This window comes from Neodothiora populina, assembly GCF_041146345.1.
Source record: "Neodothiora populina strain CPC 39397 chromosome Unknown canker_contig_12, whole genome shotgun sequence".
Lineage (NCBI taxonomy): Eukaryota > Fungi > Ascomycota > Dothideomycetes > Dothideales > Dothioraceae > Neodothiora > Neodothiora populina.
The window spans coordinates 1737554-1750500 of NW_027191404.1; the positions used below are offsets into that span (position 1 = coordinate 1737554).

Here is a 12947-nt window from a genome sequence, read left to right on the forward strand (position 1 = left end):
ATACTCTACTGTACTTCATATTGTGTCCCAAGTGTCCCATGCGTCAACTTTTTTTCCTATATCTTTGTGCTTCGTGGCCATTTCCCAAGACTAGGCCCGAGGGCGCTGCATGTATCTGCTATATGCGTCACGAGGAAATGGCGTATTCGCATAGTAGCCAAGCTTGTGTGGCCGCTCATGCGTGATTCAGCTCTGCCTTTGGGTAGAGATGTTTCTTCTACGCCTCTGTCTTGGCAGCGGGCTTCTTCTTGTTCTTGCTCTTTGTCGCCTTAGCGAGAGGCTCTTCGAGGATCTTGAGGATCTCCTCATCGGTGATCTTCTTGTCCGTCTTGTACTTCTCGAGATCTAGTGCAGGAGGAGCACTCAATCTAGTGAGGCCGTTCTTGGTAATGGCTGAGTTTGGGAATTAGCTTTGCGCACACCAAGACAATTGCTGAATCTCGAAGTCTTTGTGAACTTACCAACAGTGCTGAAGACACGGGAGACGGCCTCGTTGTCCTTGTCACCGATGACCTCGTACTGGCGAATGACGCCACCGCGGACGCACTCAACAACACCGACCTTGGCGGCACGCTCATCGTCGAGTTGACGGAGAGAGAAGGGGAAGGTTCCGAACTTCTTGACAACCTCCGAAAGGGTGGCTCTTGAGCTGGGGCGCTTGAGACCGTAGGTGGTGGTGGTGCGACGGTGCAGGGTAGGGCGGTTGCTAAGAGTCTTGACCTTGCCGGTACCAACACTGACACCAACTTCTACACCCCAAACCTCGCCAACCTCGGGAAGTCCCTCTCCGCGGACACCCTCGCCGGGCTCCAGGATGATCTTCTTCTTGCCCTCGATTTCATTTCGCTCGAATTGCCAGCAGGTGGTGTTCTCGACCAAGTTGCAGCCGTAGCTCTTGACAACCTTCTCCAACAGCTGCGTAATTCTGCCTTGGCTGTACGGCTTCTGGGACTGGGCCTTGGCCTTCTCCTCTTCGCTGCCCGTGGCAAGGAGACCTGGGGGCACCATCAATCGCAAGAGCAACTCGTTGGCGTAGTGTGTAGCAAGAAGAAGGTTGGCCTCCTGTTCCTGGACCTCCTTGGAAGCCTCTCCGGCAACGATGATGGTGTCGCAAACAATGGATCCGAAACCGTCGATCTGTGCTCCGAGCTGGATCTTCACAGCCTCTGCGGCCTTGAGAGTGGTGGCAGCCTCCTCGGCATCGGCCTTGAGAGGAGTGTAGGGAGTGACGTATGAGCTAGGAGACACGGTGGTAGGGTGTGCGATACCCTTGGAGATCTTCTTGCCCTTGTAGACCTTGGCGACCTCCTCCTCGAGCAGCTTGTCGCCTCTCTCGCAAAGATCAACGATGCTGGCGCCCTCCTTGCACCATCCTAGAGCAGGTCAATTGGGGTGATTCGACATGTGACCGATCATGCGAGTGTACCTGAAACTGTCTCGAGGACTTTGTGGGAAATCTGAGCGGCAGTCTTGTACTTGGTAAGGCTGTTTCCATGTTAAAATTGAGGCAGGTGACCTTTGCACAATCTATGATTCATACGTATCGGGGTTGTTCAGAGAGTAATCTGAGAGATGGATTCAGTAATTTTTCACATATCCAGTAAGCGGCTGACTTACCGATCTCAACCTTTTCTTCGGCCATGATGGGCAATAGTGGATTAGTGGTGTATAGTGGGGATGTGATATAATGTGATGTGAGTGGAAGAAGGCCAAGAGAGCTTTGCGTCTTCCGCACATGGATTTCACTCCAGCTCCCAAATAGGTGGGGTTTGTCTTGTCTTGTGCTTTGTCGAGAGCCCCACGCATGACGATGCATCACACATCCCGCCTTCGGCCCAATGACCAGACCTTGGCTGCATTTTGTATCAAGGCATTGGTTTACAGTGGATACAGTGATCATCACCACAACATAAGTGATAACGGCGGACTCAGGCTGGATGAGAACGCAACCTCGAAGACTCTCCTACGTCTGTCGCATTTGACTGCCCTTTCGAACCACGACCGCTACGATACGTCCATTCTACGAGCTTCGAGCCATCATTGAGCCATCCTAAGTCAACAGCTCAAGACCGATATCGTATCCAAGGACTTGACTTTTCCAACCCTCGAAGCTGCAATACCTTGGCTGCAATACTGTAAATAAATCATGGAATGGTGTAGCGTGACATAGAAGAAACAGAAGTTTTGCGAATGTAAGGCTAATAGAGTAATTAATAATTGAGCCATGAACTTGAATGCTATCCTGTAGACCGCTTAATATTATGGATATCAGAATCTAGAATACAACTGACTGAGCCATTCGAAAGGCTGGAATCGAAAGAATCGTAGCCGTGCCGCGCCTCGTATACTTCACGTACGTCGAAGAATGACCCGCGTTACATCACTTTGGTGTACGAGAGACACAAAGCGTGGCCGGCCTCGACCAGGCTTCACAGCTCGAAAAGGAGGACGCTCAGACTGGGAATTGTGCATGATCTCTACTGGGGGTATAAATCATACGACAGTCATGATTCAAGATCAACGTATCTGAGGAGATTGATTGCGGTGATCTTGGCATAACATCTGGCCTCCGCGCTAGATGCCCCAGAGGTCAGCCAGGGGATGGTCATCAATCCGATACTTGACTGTATGTAGACACAGGTCCTGTACGACCAGCCGAACAAATATAGCTACTTGGGAAAAGTTCAAGCTCGGTCCGTCATTATTATTGTAGAATTACTCGTTAGATATATTGGACGCTTGCGAACAGGAAACCGTTGAGAGGTTTACTACCATGGTGGGATCCAGGCGCACGACAGATCGAGTCTGCCACAAGTCTTGGTCTGTGTTGGTTCGAGCTCACCAGCCCAGCGCCCGCTTGTTCTGCCCCGTCCGCTTGCAAGTTCACACGTCACAGCGGCGCGGCCACTCGGGAAACTTCTGGATGTGTTCCTGAAACCCGCTCTTTCCATGTTCAAGGATCGACTCTCTAAAAGATATTGAACCTCCTCACTGCCTACCTTCACTTGTCAAGCTTCTCATTCTTCATTGTGGTCCGTGTTTCTTGTGGTCGTGTTTCTTGTGGTCGTGGTTCCAGTAGCTAGCAAAGACCAACTGAGCAGGAGGCTCCCAAAATTGAGTGACTGGTAGTTCTCACCCCTCTGCTACTATCATAACAATCAAGGTATGACATGTCTGTGACCTCAACGAACGTCGAACCGAATTCTCAATTATTTCTTCGACATTTTGCACAAAGTCTCAATTGCTGAACGCACTACAGGAAGTCACTGTATCAGCGGGCATTTTTCATAATGTCGAACCAACGCCCCCTCATGGATCGTAATATCTCTATCAACCCAGCTCTGGCCCCTGAGAACACAAATATACCCGTCACACCAGCAGGTGATGCCTCTGGACAATCAGCCTACTTTGACTCAAGACAACAAACTCCAAGTGAAGCTCAGGTCAATAGCTTAGGTATGGTCAGCTTACCTGCGTTCGTGAACATTGCTAACGAGCCCGTAGATTTCAAGAACCAACAAGCTACCAATTCTACTGGCGAGCAGTCGGTGCCAAGATCGGCTTCCATTGGAGAGCAGCCGCAGCAACCTGATTCTGCCGATGTTGATCCTAGAGACGCTCACCCGGGTCTTCATTTGAGTGGCAATGTGATAAGCGCAAGCTTCTGCGTCCCATACGATATCACGCACGCATCTGAGGGCGAATGGGTAGGTAATCTCTTGTGGCCAAATTTTTACAATTGCACTGACACGGCGTAGATTTTAACTTCTCGACGCGGCACGTCTGCTTTGTTCGATTCATTTGCTTATCTGTCTTCTCCAGAGTCACCATGGAATCATACCCTGATTGGCTGGACTGGGGAGATCAAGAGATCCAGTATTGAACATCCGCATCAAAAAGCTAACATGACGTCGATGGACATTGCTCCCCTGAACAAAGCGTCGGCTCCTATACCTGTACCTGGGCATGCTCAAACATCCCAAGCGGCACAGCACGAAGGGTTGAGAATAAGCGAGGCGGATCGCCTGAGCCTTAACAAGCAACTCGAGCGTGACCAAGGCGGCAAAATCATTCCCGTATGGCTGCCCGACGAAATGGACGGTGATGTGATGATCCTTAAGGAACAGAACAAGTGGCGCCGCTACGCTGAGCACGAGCTCTACACTTTGTTTCACTACAAGCAGAATGAGCCCACAGATGGACGATCGATACGCAAGTCTTGGGCAGATTACTTCCGTCTCAACAAGGCTTTCGCGGATAAGATCCTCGAGACCTATAAGCCAGGCGATGTGGTCTTGATCCATGATTACCACTTGCTGCTACTACCGAGCCTCCTCCGTCAAAGAGTCCCCAACATCTACATTGGCTTCTTTCTGCATGTGCCTTTCCCCAGTAGCGAATTTTACAGATGTCTTAGCCGACGGAAGGACGTCCTCGAAGGAGTACTAGGTGCCAACATGGTCGGGTTCCAATCTTTCAGCTACTCACGACACTTTTCGTCCTGCTCCACGAGAGTACTTGGGTTCGATTCTTCAGCAAGTGGCGTGGATGCATACGGCGCCCACGTTGCTGTTGAGGTATTCCCCATAGGCATAAATGCATCTGCCACCCATCTAATGGCATTCAACGATGCTGCTGTTGACGAAAAGATTGCTGGCATCAGGGCGTTGTATGCCGGTAAGAAGATCATTGTTGGCAGAGATCGTCTCGACTCTGTCCGCGGCGTAGCTCAAAAGCTTCAAGCTTTCGAGATCTTCCTTGAGAGACATCCTGAGTGGCACGACAAAGTTGTCCTCATCCAGGTGACGAGTCCTACCAGTGTCGAAGACAAGGATGAGAGCACCGATAAGACCGCGAACAAGATCTCTGACTTGGTCGCAAGAATCAACGGCAACTATGGTTCTCTCAGCTTTACCCCTGTGCAGCACTATCCACAGTATCTTTCGAAGGAGGAATATTTTGCGTTGCTCCGAGTGGCAGATGTCGGTCTGATCACTAGTGTCAGAGACGGTATGAACACGACGGCATTAGAATATGTCATTGCGCAGAAAGACAACCACGGACCTCTGATAATATCCGAGTTTTCGGGTACTGCAGCAAGTCTTGGTGACGCAATACATATCAACCCATGGGATTTGGGAGGCACCGCAGACGAGATCCACAAGGCTCTAGTTATGGAGCCCAAGCAAAAGCAAGTGATCCACGAAAAGCTATATCAGAGTGTAACGACAAACACAGTCCAGGCATGGATCAGCAACTACCTGAAGCGATTGCTCACCAACCTAGCCTCTTTCAACAACTCTTTTGCCACACCGGCACTGGACAAAATCAAGTTGCTCGCTCAGTATCGCAAATCGGAAAAGCGACTATTCATGTTTGACTACGATGGCACCCTCACGCCTATCGTTAAAGATCCTCAATCGGCTATCCCATCTGACCGAGTGGTTCGTACGCTCAAGACCCTCGCTTCGGATCCTCGTAATGCGGTCTGGATCATAAGTGGTCGCGACCAAGCCTTCCTCGATGAATGGTTGGGGCACATCACGGAGCTCGGACTCAGCGCTGAACACGGTAGCTTCTTGCGCAAACCCAAGCACGATATCTGGGAGAATCTCACCGAGAAGGAGGATATGTCTTGGCAGAAGAAGGTCATTGAGGTTTTCCAGCATTATACTGAGCGGACACAAGGTAGCTTCATCGAGCGCAAGAAGATTGCGGTGACATGGCATTACCGTCGTGCGGATCCCGAGTATGGTGCTTTTCAAGCTCGCGAGTGCCGCAAGGAACTAGAGAACACAGTTGGCAAGGAGTACGACGTCGAAGTCATGCCTGGCAAAGCCAATCTAGAAGTCCGACCCAGGTTTGTAAACAAAGGCGAGATCGCAAAGCGTCTCATCGAGGAGTATGGTGAAGAAGCTGGCGCTGCACCTGAGTTTGTGTTTTGCTCTGGTGATGATTTCACGGATGAGGGTGAGTCACAAATCCACTTGTCGCCACAACTGGCTTTGTTTTCGGCTATCGCTAATTCTTTTCTACAGACATGTTCAGGTCGCTACGCGATTCTAACCTCCCCAGGGAGCACATGTTTTCCGTGACGGTCGGTGCCAGTTCAAAGCAAACACTCGCAACTTGGCATCTGCTTGAGCCTGCCGACGTGATATCATCCATTGCCTTGCTTAACGGATCCACAGACGCTGGCAACAGTGGCCCAGCGTCAGTACTGGACGGCGTTGTGCCCGAGAAACGACCTTGAGAAGAGAAGATATCTCATGGAAACTAGAAACAAGCGTGCCTATATAGACAAGGTATGAAGGAATACTACAAGGTGCAAAGCATGAGTTTCAATTGCAAAACAAAGTAGCTTACTTTACCCGGTCAAGCGACAGAAAACTAGGACAACGCAAGCTCAGCTTCGTTTCAAGGTTACTTGTGCATGGCTGGCTGTCAATTAGAGCAGGGGCCGTGTGGCCCAGAATAATAACAACAGTTTACTTACAGAATACGAAGTGAGGTCACTTCAAGCTTCGCAACTCGCGTGGCACCTGCATGCGGCACATGTTGGGCCCTGAAACCTGCGCCCCAGCTCCAGCTTCACACCCGCCGATCACCAGTCACGAATTGCGTCGACACTCTCTTCACCTCCTGCATGCCGTGACCGCGTAATCGCCTCTGGTGGAGACGTGACCTCTCCCTCTCACGAGAGCTCACGTACAGCAACGTACCCGCGGTTTTTGCGGGACAATGGGTGCCAAGATGAAGCTGCGCGATAAATGATTTGCTCGGTCACGGACGGCTCCTGAGTCCACGGACCGCAACTTGATAATTGCTGCAGGACGCCAACCCACGCTTGCGGCAGGGCTCAGCATCAAATCAATTAACCCATCAGGAACACTCCCCCATTCCAACTGCAATGCTGCAGTGCCTTCGAACCGACCCTTTCTCTGCCTACCGCAAAGCCCCTCTTCAAAGTCCTTCCTTTTCTGTATATCTCTTATCTAGAAACTGTTCAGTTTATTTTTTCTCTTCGCCCTTTCCCGCGCGCGCGTGCCTTTTAACGAAACCCCCCAATTGTCGATCTCTCTATTCTCCTTCTCTCGCTCCTTTGTAGTCATCTTCGGGCATCGCTTGATATCCAATACGCGCATCACCCCACCAAAACCGTAACTTTCTCGAGTATCCCATAAAAGCCAGAGCTCGAGCTTGACTGTTGTAGACGTATCTGCGGTTTCAGACTCGGCATAAAATCAGCTGGACCACTCGAGATATACTTTCTCGAAACCACAGGGAGGGGGAAAGAACAAAACGTCGCCTACCACTACACTCCCTTAAGCTTGATATCGACCGCCTACAAGGTCCGATCCCTGATCACGCATACACAAGACGAACACACATACACACACGCACACACACACATATATCCACAATGGGGTTCATGGAACAGCTACGTGCCAAATATGAAATCTACCGCCTGGAGCAACGTTACACGCGGCGCGACAAGCGCAAGACGTACACGACCGGGGCGACCTATGTCGACGGAGAATACGTCTACGGAGACTCGCCCACGACGTCGACGACGACGACCAACAGTTCGGCGACGTGGGGGGAGAGCATGAACGGGCGGCTGGGCGCTAGCAAGAGGAATGCGGGCGTTAAAGTCAAGGACATCATGTCGTCGTCGAAGGGGACAAGGATATAAGAGCTTGGTTCTCTGTTTTCATCTCCCTCATGTCACGTATTTGTACGTTCGTCGTTGGGACATGGGCATGAAATAGTCTGGGAGAGGGGCATGGAATATATACCCCATGCAGATGTTATTCCTATCTTCTCTCTGTGGTCTCAGACGAGGGAGCCTGCGTGCGAAACCTCATTACAGGAGTTTCTATGATATGATTGATTTTTTTCAAAAGCACAGCGGCCCCCTAGCTCCAAACATGCGATGATCCAATGCTACACAGAAATTGGCAGGATCTCGGAGCTTGGATGGTCGCTGGTTGTTTTCTTTTCTTTTCTTCACCGTGCATCACACGGGTCCTCTTTCGCTTCTTGTCAATAGATCATTGAGCGAATTTCACTTCTCTCATTCTCCATTCGATGCCGTTGCAGAGATACTCGCGATGGGCTCTCGCGCGTGCAGGTAGTGAAAGCTTGGGTCTCGTTGCTGGGCTGGGTTGCGCTCTGTGCTCAATCGCCTGTTGACCTGAGTATGCGCATGATACGTGCATGTGGTCCTGGAGCCAAGAATGGATGGTACACCTTGCTAGGTGAGAGTCACATGGGACTGGTGAGTGAAAACGCAGCAATCATAATTGCCGTCCGACGGTAACGTTTTCAGTCCTCGACGAGCTGTAGATTTCTCATGAGATCGTAGTACAAGCGCACGGCTTCGACGTGAGCGCGCATGTCGATGCGTTCGTCAACCGTATGCACACCTTTCGTCGTTCCTGACCAGCGCGGAGAGAACCTGTATATGTTCCTTGACAGATTCCAGTAGTGGACTGTATCCGTGTTTCCTGTCATGATATCTCCGACGGGCACAACCATTGTGACTGTGGGATCTCTTTTCTCAAAGACGCTGCGGATAGTACCGGCGAACACCCGCCAATACGGTATGTCGCTTCCAGTCGGAGTGATGGGTGACGGAGGCAACTCGTCCTTTGTAGTGATATTGAGCACTCCGTTACCGGTATCGATATCTGTGTAGCCAAAGCCATTCACCCCGACCTTGAAATCATGTGCGATCGGGGCAAGAAAGTCTGCTATTGTCCGGAACATGTTGTCTGTATTGTCTGTAGGCAGTACACGATAGTTGACGACGACTTCGACACTTTCTGGTACAACATTGTCCGCCACACCGCCGCTGATGACATCCACAGACTGCGACGTTTGGAAGGCCCAGCGGACTGTGTCGCCTCGTGAGTCTATCAATCTCTCGGCCAGGTCCTTTCCGCTCCGGAGTTCTTTTGGAAGCCACGACTCGACACTGCCCGGCGAATATTGTGCTTGACATTCGAGGTAATTTCGGAAAGGGTTGTTCAAGTCGAGGTTGGGAGGCATAGGGTTTTCCTCAAGCTCCTGTATGAATAGGGACATGACGCCGATAGCTGTATGCGGCGGTGGGGCCGAGCTGTGCCCACCAGTCATCTGCAATTGTAGGACAAGATCCACGAAGCCCTTCTCTGCGACGCCGGGCCTTGCGTAAGCGATGTCGTTGATCTGCTCAATGCCCATGCCGCCTTCGTCCAAAATCATGGCGACGCTTTGAGACCCGTAGATTTTCTCTATGTGAGCAGCAAGACTCTTCGCACCGCGTTGCCCGCCAGTCTCTTCGTCGTACCCGAACGAAAGCATGATTGTGCGTTTGTTCAGGAAACCTTGCTGGAGCAGCTCTTCAAGAGCGCTAAGCAGGCCAACGAGGTTATTCTTGCAGTCAACTGATCCCCTACCCCAAAGCCATCTCCCGTCATAATGTCCGTCGAAAGGAGGATGGGTCCATGTGGACGGGTCAGTCACAGGAACGACGTCTTGATGGGCCATGAATATGATGGGTTGGAGGTCAGGAGAACTCCCTTTGAGTGTATACAATAATCCAAATGTGTTCACTTTTTCCAACTCAGTCTTCTCGTGGACTTTTGGGAATTTTGAGCGTAGAACATCATGTAGCTCTTTGAAGCTGGACCATCTTGCGTCGGCATCAGGGTCACCATTGTCATTATACGAGATGGTCGCCACCTTTACCGCGGCGGACAGTCGCTCGACCTGCTGGGCCAGGAATGTTTCATTCACAAAGCTTTCAGAAATGGCCATTCCATCGTCGGCTGCGATCAAAGGTTCCGGGATAGCGCACCATTCCGGCTCCTTCAGCAGTGAATCTTGACTTTCTAGATTCAATGGTTTATAGTGCTTGAAGACTGTTGATACAGCAGTCAGCAGTCCGAAGACGACTACCATGAACAATAGCAGCCTATGCCATGCCAAATTCTCGTGCCACGCCATGTTCAAGACGTCTTTCCGTTAGTTGGGTACATTGGTTATCATGGCAGGTTGATCGACCACAACTAAGGTGAATGCATCATGGAAGCTCGGACCAAGAACTCTGAGTACATAAGGTAAGGTACCTTAAAGTAAGGTGTGGTACCTCAAGGGACAGTAGGTGCGGTATTACGGCAGGAATATGCTGGTGCATTGTGATCGTTTACATTTCAATACACGGTACAGCAGGTAGTCGGGGGACTCGTCGGTGTCGGTCATCTAACCGATTTACATGTACTTGTACTGTGCATTGCGATCAATCAGTACTCACAAGGCAGGTATGTCTTTCATGGCATTGGCATAAGTACAGTATGGGTCAACGGACTGGACGGATGCTTTAAATCCGACGAAAATCTCGCAAGGATTGCCAGATCAGGCTAAGGTTGTGGGGAGTCAGCGCCTCAATTGATCCTCCACTTATTGGATCCCCGTATACAACCTTAGTGCTGCCTCACTGCTCCATTCACTTCATCAAAGTCCGTGAATGGTATGTGTAGCGAGGAACCCTAGAGTATGGGCAGTCCTAGCTGTAATCGGTTGATTATCGTATCATCCTCTAATCACAAGTCGTTGTGAGCGGCCTGCCTGCGTGGGGCGTTTCTTTGCATCATGGTCTATGGCGGAAGACCAAGCAGAGGTATAAGTCCCCGAAAACCTGCATCAGACTTGGACTAATGTGATCTGTAGGGTGTGAAACATGCAAGAAAAGGAAAATCAAGGTACAAGGCTTCCAAGATCGACGACCATTATGCCTGCTCACGGACTAATCGAGTGTAGTGCGATGAGAAGCGGCCAACATGTCTGCAATGCAAGAAAAGCTCGCGAACATGTCTGGGATATCCAGATGAAGCAGACTTGATATTCCGCAATCAAAACGACAAGATTGCTGGACGATCACAGAAGTCGAAAAAACCTAAAGACAGGCCATTGCCAGCTCCTGAGTAAGTATGCTAGACGTCGGTACATATCAACAGCGATAGTTCTCAACTGACCACTTCCGGCTCGCCAGTAGTACGCAAAGTGAATCTGGAAAGACTGCTTTGCAGCTACGCAGGAAACATGATCGTGCAGTCTTGCCGTCCTCAGCCGGTTATAGATTTGAAGATGTGCCACAAGAAGGCGCTACGTTCTCCCTGCATCCGCCTCCTACTGTTCCAATGGAGGAGCAAGTTGTCCAGGTGTACTTCAAAAACTTCAGGGCCTTGTATTACAATGAAGACACGATCCAAGGCTTTTTGCCCTACCTAGTGCCAATGTACCAGACTTCGAAACGAAATTCGGCTCTGAGAATTGCCACGCGCGCTACAGCGCTTTGTGCTATTTCTCAGCTTCCTGCACAACGACATCTGACCTATCATGCAACTGCAATGTACACTAGAGCGATCATAGCAGTCTCATCTGCGCTGCAAGATCCAGCGGAAGCAAGGTCAGATGAAACTCTACAGGCCACTTTGCTTCTCTGTCTTTATGAGGTATGTTCATCTCAATTTGTTTTGGTGCTAGTCTGTTGTGTCTGAGGATGACAACTTGCTCACACATATTTTAGTCGATAAGGGCTTCCGACAACACTATCACGGCGTGGTCTAATCATGTCGATGGTGCTACCGCGCTGGTTCGAGCGAGAGGAAGCAGTCAATTTGCCAACACGCAGAGCTTGTCGCTATTTCGCGCAGCTAGGACCCAGATGCTCACGAACTGCATTAGACAGGAGATTCCACCCCCTCCATTCCCTGGAGAACGGGGGTGGCTAGGCGATGGCGTCTACACTGGCGAGCTACAGGATCTCACACAATGTGCAATAGACTTGTCACATTTGTTATCGCAAGCCAAGGATCTGCTTAAACAAGAACGCAGCCCTCCAACAATGAGGACTATGTCAAACTTCATCGAGATAGCATACGCCCTCACTGTCAGAATGACGAAGATTGTTCCCAGTTTGCCTGATTCGTGGCAGCCAAGGACAATAGCCTATATCAACACAGAACCTGAGGATCCGGGGTCAGCCGAAGCATGGGTTGGCCCAGTGCATGCGTACACTGATGTCTACATCGCCAGTGTACTCAACAAGCTTCGATCTGTTTGCATGTTCTCCACGTGGATCGTCATGGATTGCATTGCCTGGCTTTTTCCAGATAGCCACGAGCTTGATGGACGGTGGCAACACAGTAAACATGTGGAGCAGACAATGATCGATGATATGTGCTCGAGCGTCCCATTCGTACTACGATGGCGATCAGAAGCAACAGCCAAGTCACTTGATCAGATGGAGACTATTGCCGATCTGATAGGAGGCCTCTCTTTGGTATGGCCATTAGGGGGCGCTGTGTTCTCGCCTCGGATTGACCCGGGACAGAAAGCGTGGATTTGGGGCAGACTGCGAAAGATTTCACAAGAAGGACTCGAACAGGCATCATTGCTGGAAACAGATGTTAAGAGAACACTTGATTCATTTCTAAATCGCCCATTATACTAGGTAGAAACAAGCTTCGCTGACCGCGGGTCGATCAGTAAGAAACAAGGTCAAGGTACAGGGTAACAGCATGTCAGGGCTGGCAGTGGTAGCTACCATCGTCAATCAATAAAGTTTTCGTCTCAGCTGCTGAAATTGTTCGATGTGATGAAGGAATGTCACACGATGCTCCGATAATCTTCATAGCACTCCACTAGGATATGACTATGAGGTATACTGTAGTCAGCCTTGTGCGTGTGCAAGACATTTTTAGATGATTGATTTGAACAAGCTTTCGCATAATTAGGTAGGTGGTTCATCTCCTCGATAGCGGAACAAATGAGCTTGGCTGTCTCCGAACTGCTTGAGAAGCATTCGCAATCGAAAGTGGACCACATCGATTAAGCTTGACTATCGGATCCGCGCCAAGTGCCCCGGATTCGTGTGTGACGCTGCTCAGGTGGGACTT

The 12947-nt window shown here is 50.3% G+C and overlaps 5 protein-coding genes across 6 annotated transcripts; 3 read left to right on the top strand and 2 right to left on the bottom strand.

Moving 5' to 3' along the window:
* Positions 1-217: 217 nt before the first annotated feature.
* AAFC00_001258 (uncharacterized protein) lies at positions 218-1642 on the bottom strand (the record flags this gene model as incomplete). Its single annotated transcript, XM_069340427.1, has 5 exons — positions 218-393; positions 462-1373; positions 1427-1485; positions 1541-1565; positions 1618-1642. 5 exons carry the CDS (start codon positions 1640-1642, stop codon positions 218-220), a joined length of 1197 nt encoding a protein of 398 aa, XP_069203892.1.
* Positions 1643-3290: 1648 nt separating this feature from the next.
* AAFC00_001259 (uncharacterized protein) lies at positions 3291-6253 on the top strand (the record flags this gene model as incomplete). Of its 2 annotated transcripts, XM_069340428.1 has the most annotated exons (4): positions 3291-3456; positions 3505-3707; positions 3759-5970; positions 6039-6253. In XM_069340428.1, 4 exons carry the CDS (start codon positions 3291-3293, stop codon positions 6251-6253), a joined length of 2796 nt encoding a protein of 931 aa, XP_069203893.1. The 2 variants fall into 2 exon arrangements, with proteins under 2 accessions (XP_069203893.1, XP_069203894.1); XM_069347903.1 differs by having other exon boundaries at positions 3291-3707.
* Positions 6254-7423: 1170 nt separating this feature from the next.
* AAFC00_001260 (uncharacterized protein) lies at positions 7424-7696 on the top strand (the record flags this gene model as incomplete). Its single annotated transcript, XM_069340429.1, has 1 exon — positions 7424-7696. The coding sequence occupies one exon, from the start codon at positions 7424-7426 to the stop codon at positions 7694-7696; it is 273 nt and encodes a 90-aa protein (XP_069203895.1).
* Positions 7697-8328: 632 nt separating this feature from the next.
* On the bottom strand, positions 8329-9993 carry AAFC00_001261 (uncharacterized protein; the record flags this gene model as incomplete). The annotated part of the gene is made up of 1 exon (XM_069340430.1): positions 8329-9993. The coding sequence occupies one exon, from the start codon at positions 9991-9993 to the stop codon at positions 8329-8331; it is 1665 nt and encodes a 554-aa protein (XP_069203896.1).
* A 645-nt stretch (positions 9994-10638) lies between these two features.
* On the top strand, positions 10639-12502 carry AAFC00_001262 (uncharacterized protein; the record flags this gene model as incomplete). Its single annotated transcript, XM_069347904.1, has 5 exons — positions 10639-10666; positions 10717-10748; positions 10807-10970; positions 11039-11501; positions 11576-12502. The coding sequence occupies 5 exons, from the start codon at positions 10639-10641 to the stop codon at positions 12500-12502; spliced, it is 1614 nt and encodes a 537-aa protein (XP_069203897.1).
* Positions 12503-12947: the final 445 nt, after the last annotated feature.